We start from the raw sequence: 14,966 nt of genomic DNA, 5'->3' as shown, positions 1-14,966 counted from the left end.
TCTGAATGCTGACATTCTCAAAATGGTGAGCTACGGTGTGTTAGCATTTGAAAGCGTTAGCCCAGGTTGCTAAGCTAATTGGATAAATGTAGAAAATATGGTGCACTGCATCTTAGGGCGCTTACGAACTAGAGAAAGCTCTGCCAGTGCCAGTGTTAATCTCATCAACAAAATTACTGCCAAAATTTTTTGTTGGTGAATGTTTTTTTCTTCAACAGTACGTTTAATGATTTTATTATCGTGATGATGTGTATTTTTCGTCTTGACTTAATTAAGTACTTAAGTCAAGATGAAAAATACACATCATCACGATAATAAAATCATTAAACGTACTGTTATATATAATGACAAAATCAGATAATATTACATGCATAATATTACACTGATTATGCTATTGTGCTAACAACATGTGAGGTCATGTAAACTGTTTGACGCTATATTGAATTTCCAAAATAAATGACAAACCATATTGAGGCAAAATGCGATATTTAAAAATTTGCAACATTGTTTTCTGAAACATAAATTTTTATCATACATAGCATGGATGTGGTAAAGAAATGCAAATCCTCTCTCATAAATGTGCACTAAACCGAATGACGCTAGTTGAAATGCCGCCATTCTTAAAGAGACAGTAACATTTTAGTGCTTGTTACATATACAAATGAATGTTAACCTAATGTTATTACTTGTAATTGTATACATTATTTTATTATTATAGAAGCAATTTCATGACATAGTATTTATTGATAACATTTTTGATTTTTTGATTTTTTTAAAAAGCTAGGCTGGGGATAGAAATAAGTACAGCTGTCTTTTGCATGCTAAATATTAATTTGATACAACCCGTCATATTTTTCAGGATATGTTCAGTTATTTTGCTTGTCCAGCACCTGATCAGCCTGATCGTAGCCAACTAGTTTTGAAGGTTTATTTGATCTTTTTCTACAGAGATAGGTATAGAGAAACTCTTATTATCTTAACTTTGAGTATTTGTATTGTGTATTTGAGAATTTTATTCTGATGAGAAATTACAATTTGCATTTTTCTCAAAAGATTCTGTCACAATTTAAGTGATGCTATATCAAATCAAGATTATATTCAATCATGAACCTCATATCGTACAGTGCATTGAACCGAATCGCGAGATACACATTCCGTCCAACCCCTACTATTTTCCTATATTGGGGTAAGGTAATTTATTTATTTTTATTATTATTATCATCATCACACACATTACAAAAAACAACAACAACATACAGTTCATATTAACTGAATAAAGAAAACAGTCTGATAAATAGAGTTTTGGAGAGAGAGAAAGAAAGAGAAGGGATATAAACAAAAGGCAAAAAACAAAGAGAGAGACGAGAAGAGAAAAAAATATTTAAATAAAAAAAATAATGTAATATGAAATAAAGTTAAACACAAAACAAAAGAAAACATACTACATAAGCCAAGAAGTACTTTAAGAAAACTACAGTACACAAGGTAATGAGCTGTATTTACATACAGTTTTTCCACAAGTCCTGACATTTAATCGTAGAAAACATTCCCTGTCTTTGGTCAGTTAGGATCACTTCTTTATTTTAAGAATGTGAAATGTCAGAATAATAGTAGAGAGAATGATCTATTTCAGCTTTTATTTCTTTCATCACATTCCCAGCGGGTCAGAAGTTTACATACACTTTGTTAGCATTTGGTAGCATTGCCTTTAAATTGTTTAACTTGGGTCAAATGTTTTGGGTAGTCTTCCACAAGCTTCTCACAATACGTTGCTGGAATTTTGGCCCATTCCTCCAGACAGAACTGGTGTAACTGAGTCAGGTTTGTAGGCCTCCTTGCTCGCACACGCTTTTTCAGTTCTGCCCACAAATTTTCTGTCGGATTAAGGTCAGGGCTTTGTGATGGCCACTCCAATACCTTAACTTGCCATTTTGCCATAACTTTGGAGGTATGCTTGGGGGTCATTGTTAATTTGGAAGGCCTATTTGCAACCGAGCTTTAACTTTCTGGCTGATGTCTTGAGATTTTGCTTCAATATATCCATGTAATTTTCCTTCCTCATGATGCCATCTATTTTGTGAAGTGCACCAGTCTCTCCTACAGCAAAGCAACCCCACAACATGATGCTGCCACCCCCATGCTTCACGGTTGGGATGGTGTTCTTCAGCTTGCAAGCCTCACCCTTTTTCCTCCAAACATAACGATGGTCATTATGGCCAAACGGTTCAATTTTTGTTTCATCAGACCAGAGGACATTTCTCCAAAAAGTAAGATCTTTGTCCCCATGTGTTTTTTTATGGTGGATTTGGAGCAGTGGCTTCTCCCTTGCTGAGCAGCCTTTCAGGTTATGTCGATATAGGACTCGTTTTACTGTGGATATAGATACTTGTCTACCTGTTTCCTCCAGCATCTTCACAAGGTCCTTTGCTGTTGTTCTGGGATTTATTTGCACTTTTTGCACCAAACTACATTCATCTCTAGGAGTCAGTATGCGTCTCCTTCCTGAGTGGTATGATGGCTGTGTGGTCCCATGGCATATATACTTGCGTACTATTGTTTGTACAGATGATTGTGGTACCTTCAGGCATTTGGAAATTGCTCCAAAGGATGATCCAGACTTGTGGAGGTCCACAATGTTTTTTCTGAAGTCTTGGCTATTTCTTTTGATTTTTCCATGATGTCAAGCAAAGAGACACTGAGGTTGAAGGTAGGCCTTAAAATACATCCACAGGTACACCTCCAATTGACTCCAATTAGCCTATCAGAAGCTAATTGGCTAACTGCCTAAAGGCTTGACATCATTTTCTGGAATTCTCCAAGCTGCTTAAAGGCACAATTAACTTAGTGTATGTAAAGTTCTGACCCACCAGAATTGTGATATAGTCAATTAAAAGTGAAACAATCTGTCTGTAAACAATTGTTGGAATTTTTTTTACTTGTATCATGCACAAAGTAGATGTCCTAAACAACTTGCCAAAACTATAGTTTGCTAATATGAAATCTGTGGAGTGGTTCAAAAACTAGTTTTAATGACTTCAACCTAAGTATATGTAAGCTTCTGACTTAACTGTACATAGGGTGACACACTGCATTTGAATCAATAAAATGGAATACATTGCAGTATTACTTATAGGTTTTTGATACATGGTAGTGGGGGCGGTAGAGGAATCAGTTCTGTAGGTATTGAAAAATGGGTTCCAGGTTACTTTAAAGGATACATCATTATATTTTATGGGTGCTGTAAATTTTTCCGGGTTAAAGTGTGTTGTTAACAGATTTAGCCATTGATTTATTGAAAGTTTTGTTCTGTCTTTCCAGTTAAGTAGAATTTATTTATTTTTTGCTAGAGTCAGAGAGAATAAATTGAGTGGTTTGAGTTGCTTAGGAATATTTATTGCGGACATATCTCCAAGCAAAGCTATTGTGGGACACATAGGGATGCCGAGGCCAAGAATCTTTGACAGCCTGTCCATGACCTCCGACCAAAAGTGCTGTACTTGTGGGCAGAGCCAGAGTGCATGAAAATAGTCATCAATGGAAGTTGTACAGAAAGGACAGATGTTATTTTGTGTATAAACCAAGTAATTAACGGTTAAAGCATGAACCGATAGGCACACATGGATTTGTGCCCATTACCCTGATTCTGCATTGCTATAGTTGGTCAGTCTAATCGGTAAGAATGAGGGCTGGGTTTGATAACACCACCATCATGCGGCACTCTCTAAATCCCTGTGCATGAGCTTCCCAGATAACACTCTATTCCCGCCCAGGAGAACTGGCCTGGATTTAATCATCCGGAAATGCATTTGATGTGTGTTTGGGTTTGTGGCAATGAGCCAAGAGCTTTGTGATAATTTCATTTTCTTTAGGTAGAGAGAAACAAGATAGCAACCATAAAACATGACAATCAAGGGCGGTAAAAAGAGGCTATCCTCACAAATGAGTCCGATGAGACATGATGGTTGAGAACCTGGAATCAGACACCTGCTGTCAAACTCGCCGCTGCTGTGTGCTGATAGAGCCCAGGACAAACACAAGGTCACTTCCTTGGCATGCAAACTATGCTGAAAAATACAGTAGGGCATACTGTAAAAGTTACCTGAATAATCTGAGACCTGGCAGATGCCTCGACTTTGCAAAAGGACATGAATTGTGACTTTCATTGCTGTATGCTTTCATTAAGTGCAAATCACCTGCAGCAAACGCATAATACGTTACATATTCAGCACTATGTTACTTTTAAGTTTTTAGATCCTCCTGTATACAAGTTTGAACATCCTCTTCTAATAATGTTAAGATGCTGTTGATGGAATACACTGGTAGTTGTCTAATTCTCAGGTTGCTGTGTATGCCCGACCCAGAGGGCATCCTTTTATCATTTACAGCATCACTGCAGGCCTCTCTTGTAATGTGACTAATTATCATGCCTCCTCTTTGATGCACTGCTCACTGCAGCCTTTTTAATCTAGTGTACTTACACTGCAGATTAACAATTATACTGTGACTCCTAGTCCCCGTTCTGGACATTATACCATTATGAATACTTCATGTTAGACTTAAAGGAATGGTTCACCCCAAAATGGTAATTCTTTCATCAATTGCTCACCCTTATGCCACCTTAAACTCGTATGATTTTCTTTCTTCTGCGGAACATAAAGACATTTTCAAGGATGTGTAATGTGTTTTTTATCAATGCAAGTCAATGGGGTCAAACAATTTCAAGCTCCAAAAAAGGACATAATGGCAGCATAAAGGTAATCCATATGACTCGAGTTGTTTAATCCATGTCTTCTGATGCGATACGACCTGTTTAAGTGAGAACGAACCAAATTGTAACTACTTTTTCCACTATAAATCTTGGCATCTGCAGTCGCCTTGACACTATAGAAATTTGAAGCTCGATTACACCTCCTCGTGAATGCTGCATGTGGAGCATGTGTACAGCAGCTGCACAAGTGTAATGGAGTTTACATTTTGGTCCGTTTCCCACCCAAAACCGATCGTATCATTTCAGAAGACATGGATTAAACCACTCGAGTTGTATGGATTACCTTTATGGTGCCTTTATGTCCTTCTTTAAAAGTTTAGGACCCTATGGACTTGCATTCCTTAAAAATTCTTCATCTGTTTTCTGCAGAAGAAGTTTGAGATGGCTCAAAGGTAAGCAAATGATGAGAGAATGACCATTTTTGGGTGAATTATTCCTTTAATGAATGTGTTCCATTAAGTGTTCCAGTGCCATGGTGAAAAGAACAACTCAAACAAGCTTAAGATGGCTTGATGGTCTTAGCTGGTTTAAAATGGTCTAGCTGGTTTCCTATCCAGGCCAAAGCTGGTCTTCAGCTGGTCTACCAGCTTTCAAGTGCCCAGACCCCTCTAAAACCAGCAAACAGACCAGCCTGACGAGGCTGTGTCCAGATTTGACTGGTCAACATATATTTAGCAAACAAACACAAACAAGCAACAGCCATTCCGTTTTTCGGCGTATCCAGACACTCACCCATTGGCCAGATTTTCGTCATCGTCGTCGTCGTCATTCAGACTCTTGCTGAGTAAATCAGAATCACTCAGGTATCCAGACTTGAGGTTGCTTTTGCCGGTGTCCAGCCCTTCGATAAACTTGCTGCGTGATGTGTGGCTGAGGCGGCTAGAACAGCGAGCGGGCATCGTGTGAGAAGTGTACTGGGACGAGGACTTGGTGCCCACCAAATAGCTGCTGCCAGAAGAGGAAGGGGCGTCGCCAGCTTGCAGGCGGGGACTGGCCTGCCCGTGGCGCCAGGAGAGTGGTGAGGAGCGGTTGGAGAGGCTGGAGGCGCTGCGAGCATTGGTTTCGTCACTGTCGTAGCATACACTGCTGTCCACACAGCTGTGGACAAAGAGAGAAAGAGGGTTATTGATGCTTTCATATGGACTCTCTTTGATGGTTTATGGTGGACCAGCATAGCCATATTGTTCACCAACAAATCTTAAATGGAGAACCTGGTCACCCAGCATGGCTTTTTTATAGAAGCTGCTTGACCAAGGAAGTCTTGCTGGTTAAGATACATTTAACACCAGCATCCAAAACACAACAGAAGAAAAGTTGACCAGGATGGCTCAGAGACTTAACGGAGTTACCTTATTTGTTTCATTTAAAAGAATGCACTTTCACAGATGTTTCTCCTAAAATGGATAAATAAAACTAGACAAAAATTAGACAAGCCAGATAATCTGGTCTTGGAAAAATATGATCAGAAATGTTAGAGCTCATATGGAATCTCTGATTTTTGATTGCAGACTTATGGTATCTTGGTGAATCAGTTTGAGACATTTTCGAGATCTCTTCTGTAACTCTAGAGGAGACACGTATGAGGCTTTAACTAGACTGTTCTCTAGAGAGTCTCCACTTGCTCTCTATTTAAGCTAGAATGTGTAACTTTTCGATGTTGCAATACAATTCTCCTATCACGGCTTATTATGCGGGACAACTATACGGTAAATAAGCCTTTGTAGGTTAATTTTTTCAAAAATCATAACCACTGTGTCTCTGTAGCACTATATATATTCCTCTGTTTGCTTGAGTGGCCCGTCCAGCCTGACACAACAACACTGACTCGACCAGTGGTACAGTATAAGTTGGAGGCGGGACTATCTGTTTGTTTGATCAAAAGTTTTTGCAATACCATTACCATTTGGTGGTGCACACAAACGAGATATCTTATTGAGATCTCATTTCCTAAGGGATATGATGGTGACCAGGCATGCTAGTGGTTTCACTGACATTTTTGAATCTAATCAGGGCTACAGGAACTCACGTCCTACTAAAAAGGGGGTGTAGTAGCATGCATGAGCCAATCTGCATCTCTGGTAGAAACTCTTCTGTTAAGGGTGGAGATTGCATAACCGGATGCACCAGCATAAATGAATAATGTAACAGTTTCTTCCACCACATGAGCATAAGGCAGCTATTTTTACCTAATTCTCTCAGGATAATTTATCAGATGCTTCTAAACCCTAGAACAACAGAAAAAATTATTGTGGTTTGACACATGATCCAAAATATTTGGTCAAACGCAGTGGCAGTGGGTTACTCTTTTAGTGTTACTCAGTTACCAGAGGACAATTTGGTTTGTGTTATGCAGGTGATACTACGTCACTTGGTCAAAGTCAATATTGGGACCTCTGATGTATTTAACTGTGAGTCGTCATTTTTTCTGTTGTCAGTTGGTCATCTGGTTAGTCCTACAATTGTTGACATACAGTAAGAGTATAGAGCTGTGGATAGGATAGTAGAAGCAGCAATTGGAAGATATCTAATTTGTGATTTTACTTTCCTATTTGCATGTGTCTGTTTTATGCAGCACAGATCAGAGGATTTTTTAACATGAATAAATGTACTGGACATGTGGCTTGTGTGTGAATGTATCTATCAAACAGCCTTACTGGCACATTGGGCAGCTGGTAATACTAGCAGAGGACCTGGTTTGAAGCTAGAAGGCTGCATGGCAGCTTCAAGTCAGAATACATGTTTTATTTCGCCATGCTGTCACAGAAGAACTAAAAATAACACACAGGTAGCCTTATTTCTCTGAATTGAAACTTTCAACTGACATCAAGTCACTCCCAAACCTCATGACCTGCTTTTCCATTCTCTTTCAGTACCACATCATGTCCTACTTGAAGCCAAAGCAGTCACTACTCCAGGGGTGTCCAAACTTATTTGGTTGGGGGTCAAATGCAGAACAAAATCAGGTGCTGTGGGCCGCATCGCTGTAATAATAAAAAAAATGGCTAGAAGCTACTAGATTGCCACTGTGCATAATCTTTGTACTGTACGTTTAATATTATGCAAGTTTTAATCATAATTTGTGCTCTATGGTATGCTTGTGTAGGCCCTACATGTAAATAAAGGATAGGGTATTTCACTCACAAAGAACTTTTATAATGGTACAGTGATGTGTCTTATACAAAATATTATACTCATTTATTCACATTTTTATCTTTTTGTCGTCCATTCAGTGGCACTGCAAAGAACATACAGATCTGCTTCTGAGTCTTGGGTGTGACCCATCACAATCAACAGAATCAGATTACATTTTATCACTTTATGAAGTGATGCAAGGAATTACTCTTTATTTTTCAAGGAACTGCTCTTCATAGCTATACAATTATAACTTCTGTTCTGTTGTTACTTGCGTTACAAATACGTCTTTAATTTGATCAAAATTATTGCGCTTCATTTTATTTTGTAGACTTGCATGTGCAAGTGTTTTAAGCGCTCTCTTCTACAGTACAGTATGTCCTCACTCAAATTGTGCTGGGAAGCCCGTGAATATTTTTTGTTTTGTTTTTTGTTTCAACGAAATACCAAAATGGACCAATTAATTTCAGTATACTTCCCAGTGCTACAGAGGACGTTCTGGAAGAGTATGCTCGGTTCGTGCATCTCTGTACACGCTCAATAAACTGTTCAGCCGCTCACACAACAGCAGCTCTATTCAGTTGTATGATGTGAGGTATCGGGACATTTTAATAAGAACAAGTACATGAGTAAAGTATCTAATCTGATGTCAGTCCTTTAAGAAATGCATCATTCTTTCTGCGGGGCACTTCATCCTTGGAAATAAGGAGTATTCCAAACTCCCGTTGAACTCTGCCAGTGGATGAAGCTGGTGACGACACAGAACACACTAGCGTAGACTATGCGCTGTGATTAGCGGCAGCACGTGATAGGGTCATCCAGTACCCAGAATATGAAATTCAGATCATTTCTCCAAAGCGGGCCTAATTCTGTTCTATTTCAAAAGACTCTCGCGGGCCGCATCGGAGCAGTCGGAGGGCGCAGATGGCCCGCGGGCCGGACTTTGGACACCCCTGATCTGTATATAGTACAGTTTTATTCACCACAAAAATCAGACAAGGACTTTACGGGCAAAAGCAGACTAGATATTTAAATTTTCTGAAGAAAATATGGTTGGTGTTTTACCGTCCAAAAGTCGTTGTCACGATGCTAGGGTGTTGTGAGTGGTTGCCTGACTGTTGCTGTGCAGTTGCTAAGTTGTTCTGAGTGTTTTTTTAACTCATTGTTCAGGACCGTTCACACCGAACCCATTTTTGCATCCATCTGCACTGTTTTTTAATTGTTTTTCTATGTAAACATACGCTAGACGGACATCTTTGACAGCTGTGCCGTGTCTCGTGCAAGATGCTACACTTTTTAGTCCCTGTGTCAACTTGAACTTTTTAAAAATGCATCTCGAGGCATCTGCCTACTGTTCCATTCGTTGCGCAGCATCTAGCTTTTATAGTGCAACAACGCGTTCGGTCTGAACAGCGCCTTATGTGGTTGCTAAGGGGTTCTGAGTATTTTAGCTAATTGTTAAGGGTCAAAAACACCAAACATGTTTATGCATCCATCTGCACTGTTTTTTTATTTGTTTATCTATGTGCTAGACGTACATCTTTGATCATTGTGCTGTCTCGAACAAGACCACCACATTTTTTAGAAGATGCGTCAAGTAAAAAAAACAAAAAAAACAATTGAACTTTTAACATGTATTAAGACACCTCCGTTTCTATTCAATTCGCTATGCTGCGTAGAGCTTCTTTTTTTTTTTAGCGCAAGAGCATGTCTGGATTGTGGTTGCTTGGGGGTTCTGAGTATTTTTAGCTCATTATTAAAGGAATAGTTCACCCAAAAATGAAAATTTGCTGATAATTTACTCACCCTCAGGCCATCCAAGATGTATCTGAGTTTCTTTCTTCATCAAAACAGAATTTAAGACTTTTAGGATTTCATTTCAGGCCTCCTCTTTTAAACAATGCAAGTGAATGTCCTCCATTTTTTGACGGTCCAAAATGCATATTTATGGTGCATCAAAATAATCCACATGACTCCAGTCAACAAATAAAGTTCTTATGAACGCAAACGATTGATTATTTTTAGAACTAAAACAATACTTATATACTTTTTAACTACAAATGTTCACTTCCGTACATCTCTGTGATGTGCGCTCATGTGAGGGATGACGTAAGCTCGCTGGTAAGGTAAAAGACCTTGAAAACATGTCTTTTAAAAAACACGGCTCGAGACACCTGCGTTCTGTTCCATTAGTTGCGTATAGCTTTTTTAGTGCAAGAACACTTTCGGTCTTAAACGTCGAACATGTTTTTGGATTCATCTGCTCTGTTTTTTAATTTGGTAAATATGTGGTCGACAGACATCTTTGACTGTTGTGCCTTATCGCGCAAGACCACCCCATTTTTTTTGACACCATGTCAAGTTAAAAGAACTAAAAATACATATTTTTCGCTTTCCATTCGCAGTGCTGCATATAGCTTTTCTTAGCCCAAGTACGCATTCAATGTGAATGGCCTCTTGGTTGTTACGTATTGGTTGTTCATAGCGTTTTCCTATTCAAGCATACATTGTGCCAATAACAAAGACTAAGCATATACTTTAGTTCAGCAGATGCATTAATTTCATTGTCATGTTTTGACAATCAGACTACAGTCTGCTATTTTCAGTCATTGTAACCCATTCTTGCAGAACATAAAAAATAACAGAAGAATCACATTACAGTGCAGTTTATACGGCTGAGGCATGACACACAAATACATTAGCATGGCGGTAAATCTGTGGGTGGTGTCTGGTTGCTCTTGTATGAATCATTTTTAAGTCTGCGCCATCATGGCTTTGGAAGCTCATCGGTCGTAAAGAAGAGGAGCTGCTTTTAAAATGGAGGGTACATTAGTTGTAGGCTCGGCAGTCTGATATAAAAATGCATAATAAATGCAATAAAAAATGCATTACAATGTTTGAGCAAACGTATCCACTGTACATTGCTAAAACTGTACAGTATATGTTTCTTTGAACTGTTCTTACTGATGTTAAAGGATTAATTCACCCAAAAAATAATCAAGCCAACTTGCAATCCCCAAGCAACCTCCCTAAACACCCTAGCAACCAAACAGGAATACTAACAACAACTGGCAACGCAACCACCTAGAACACTGGAATGCATTTTCTTCAGGAAATGCAATGATTTCAGATCCACTTTATACAAGGTGATTGTAACTACTATGTATTTAAAAATTTGATACAATGTACTATTATTTAAATATGTGTTGTTGCATTGTACTTACATTTAAAGTACATGCATTTAATTACATCTGTAATTACACTGGTAACTTAAACCTAACCCTAAACCTTAACCCTATTCATACTTCTAAACCAAAGCATACCTTAACCTCAGTAGATGCAAATGTGAGTCTTGTGAGTAGTTACACAATAAATGCATAGCATTTTATGTATTTTAATATTAGTATTTAGTTGATAAAGACATCTAATATAAAGTGGGACCATAATTTCTAGTAGTGTACTGCTAATTTCTAGTAAGTTACCTTCTTAGTCATTGATGTTAAGTGTTTAATAGTGTATTTGTGTGTTTGGCTGCCAGGTGTTTGAATGACCAGCATGGCAACTTCCCCCAAAAATGTGGGAGTGTCTGGTTATTGATGAAGTAATCCCTTTTGTATAATTTAAAACTTTGTTTCCATTAATTGTCTTTGTGAAACAAATGTGTGTAAAGATCTACATCAGTTGGTGCTTTGTCCCAGTTGTACAACTCATTTAAAGGCAACCATATGCGTCGGAAAACACTCATGTCATGAATTAGTTTGGCTGTTATTTTTAATACCATATACATATAGGGTATGGTTCTGACTCACCTCTGGCTGAGCTGGGTTCCTCGCAGGCTGGACATGGTTTCCTCCAGATTCTGTCTGAGATCCAGAACATTTTGAACTGTCCGTTTCCTTTGAGATTCTGGATCTGCAAAATAAATAAATAAATAAATAAATCTCAAAAACATTCCTGTTACTAAAACGTTCCATTGCAATACCATAAAACATACCATGGAAAACAATTCATTGTAATACCTTTCAGTACCAGTAAATTCTATGGTATATAAACAGGGGTCAAATTGGGATTTTGGAAGTGGGGCAACCCTCCATAAAAAAATAAAAATAAATAAGAAAGTTTTACAAAATACATGGGTGTCTAAACATGGATTTATTATTATGCCTGTATGGTGTCATTCATAGACGTTTTTTCTTTTTTCTTTTAGATGAATAAATTTTACTGGGATAATGATTTGTCTGTCATTATTTACCTTAATTACGAAAATACATAATTACATTTTGTTAAGTGTTTTACGATGTCAAAAAAACTTGATTAAGAATGCCATTAAATGTATTTTATACATAAAAAAATAAAAAAATCAGATCAGATCAGATTACCTTCTTCTTGCCCTAGGTTGGGGGTCATCTTATAGAACATGCTAAACTTCTAATCTAATTATGTTATAATTTAAAAGTAAATGCACATTGTTCTTAATGGGGGAAACAAACACCTTCTACACAACTACCTTTTACTCAAATTGTAATGAAAACATTTGCATTAAAGTATGAAAGAGTTTAAAATTCTTCACTGTGGTGTGAAGAAGCATTTTCACTAGTCAATCCCACTACATTTATCCCACTCAACACTAATTGAGTATGCACACACATAAATATACATATAACTGTGAAACCTTTTACAGTGTGTTGGTCGAGTGATCTTTTGATCTCAAGTTGAATGAAATATTGATCAATGTTATTGTTGCTTTGGATGCGAGTGGTTCCGGATTCAAAACCCCTGTGTGTATACAGTTTTTTAACAACAAAGCAAAATCTAAATTGCATATCAGTGGATCTAAGAAACGGGTGAGCAGTTGATTCCATTCTCTGAAACAGAGATCGGTCCACGGCGCGGTACAGCAGCGGAACGCACCTCTGGATGCAGGGCAGCATTGTCTCGTGCTGCTCTCATATTCTGCCTCTACCAGCATCCGCAACTGACTAGAGCGAAGCATAATGAATTTGAAATATTTTTGAACAAGTACACTCGCTAAATAGAGACGGAATATGTCAAACCGATCAAACAAAAACCACATCAGAGAATACAATAAATGGGATGGACTGACGTGCATTTTTCTTGTTCTTTTTGGAATCGAAGGTGCAGGAACAATTTAACCCCTGTATATGAATATTACCAAAGTACCATGGTATTACCATCTGATATAATCTGTACCACTGTACTGCGACAGTAATGCAAAACCATGGACACATTTTTGTATATGTTTTATAAATTTGCATATGTTAATAATGTCTATTTTTATTTGATATGGCCATATTTCTAAAAATTGTCAAAAATCTGAATCTGAATCAACAGTTGTTAAAGCTGATATGTGTACTTTTTTTTTTCTCGAATACTTTCTTCCATCCCAGCTTAAAATGCAGAGAGAATTACTTTATAAGTAGACCATTTGTTGACTGATTTCCCCCAAAAATGTAAACACTGCTTCTCTGTGGCATTTTCAGTATTGCTCCGTGTGTGTGAGTGGGCCGTGGGCTAGACAGACATGAACTAGACTGACTGGCTTTCACTGTTATCTACAGTCAACGGGGAGAACAGGGTGGCAGGCGCCGCAAATGGGGCCACCCTGGGAGTTGGGGGCTCTGGGCTTAAGCCCAGGTAAGCCCATGCATTAATGCGCCTCTGAGTGTGGGACGGAACTTTCTCTTACTTTGATCAATCGCAGATAAAGGGTGTATTCGGAAAGCTGTTTGAAATCCATGTTTATTTTTGTAATTCCGTTTGGTGGTGCAAGTGGCAGAAGAAATTCCACACTTCAGCTTTAAGTTATTAGGACATGCTAAAGGCCTTCTGAAAACTGGATGTGTTGTTATAAGCCTTACAACAAGACTCATTTACAGTTGAATAACAAAAACTAAAGCAGGTGAACCAACTGAAGCAAAGCAGAGGTTAAATGTCTAGACTAAATCAATCACGGGGCTTCGCTGAGAGCTTACAGTCTCTTCAACATGGACCTCAGAGACAGCATTAAATGAACCAAACACAAAAATGAGATTACAAGACCCAGATGGCCTTATATCACTCCATCACCTCCATTAAGAAAATGAGGAGAACAAAGGATAAAAGTTGTGTTCTTCAAATGACACTAATATTTCTGGTTCTTCTAATCTAGTCTGATGCATACTGCACACAGAAATGGCAAGCATTGACGGATATCGCCAGTTCCAATCAGATCGGCTGGCTTTACGCAACTTCCGTAAGCGAAGCCTAAGTAACACAATGGAAGAAGCTGAACTTTCTTATCCTGAACGGACTCAAGCACCCTAGGAGAACGAAGCCTGCATTTATACTACGCACGGCATGGTTTTAAAATGATTCCATTGAGCAAAATAAATCAATAAAGAACGTCACGTCCAATTTATGTCCATGATTAGTTTTAACCAGTCATCAATGCTCTTCGACTAGCCAAGTTCTCTTAGGTTTAGAATTTCAGGGATGTGTGCGAAGAGTAAAATCTCACTGAACAAACACCTTAGCAGAACAAAAATGTAATTGCATTTCTTCATAATTTTTAACTAAAAAAAGTATCTTAGCCCAGTAAATATAAATTAACCTTAAGAGCACACCACTTTTTTAACCAGTCTGCCTGGAAACAAAGGGGTCATTGACAAATAGGTTGTCCGAGGTGATAAAAATAAGAAATATATATATATATATATATATATATATAATCTTGTTTAAACACACGTTTTCAGTTTGTACAAATGTAATCTTTTTGTCCATGGTGGTTTCATACATTTCTGAAAAACATTTATGGCATTTAAAAAAAAAAAAACATTATTAAAAAAGGCCATAAAGTAAAACGCATTAAAACATGAAAACGTGTGTATCTTTAACAAAATTTAATTAATAAAACTTAATTTAATTTAAGTTTAATTAATTTAATTTTGCTAAAGATTATGCAGTTAAATTTGATGGAAGTTTGTTATGAATTTGGAATGTGTAAACCTTACAAATAGGCTGATACTAATATATATATATATATATATATATATATATATATATATAT

The 14,966-nt window shown here is 37.7% G+C and overlaps 2 protein-coding genes across 3 annotated transcripts in view; one reads left to right on the top strand and one right to left on the bottom strand.

Moving 5' to 3' along the window:
- LOC127448955 (nuclear factor of activated T-cells, cytoplasmic 2-like) overlaps positions 1-14,966 on the top strand; it is a 357,327-nt gene that overhangs the window by 188,383 nt on the left and 153,978 nt on the right. The gene's annotated exons all lie outside the window — the stretch shown is intronic.
- LOC127448951 (neuron navigator 1-like) overlaps positions 1-14,966 on the bottom strand; it is an 81,437-nt gene that overhangs the window by 60,504 nt on the left and 5,967 nt on the right. Inside the window, exons 2-3 of the mRNA XM_051711949.1 lie at positions 11,710-11,812; positions 5,501-5,866 (exon numbers count right to left, since the gene is read on the bottom strand). Coding sequence (XP_051567909.1) covers positions 5,501-5,866; positions 11,710-11,812 — 469 coding nt within the window. The remainder of the gene's footprint in view (positions 1-5,500; positions 5,867-11,709; positions 11,813-14,966) is intronic.

Source organism: Myxocyprinus asiaticus, chromosome 12 (genome assembly GCF_019703515.2).
Source record: "Myxocyprinus asiaticus isolate MX2 ecotype Aquarium Trade chromosome 12, UBuf_Myxa_2, whole genome shotgun sequence".
Taxonomy (NCBI): domain Eukaryota; kingdom Metazoa; phylum Chordata; class Actinopteri; order Cypriniformes; family Catostomidae; genus Myxocyprinus; species Myxocyprinus asiaticus.
The sequence above is the reverse complement of the archived record's forward strand: the minus strand, read 5'-3'. Positions and strand labels throughout refer to the sequence as shown.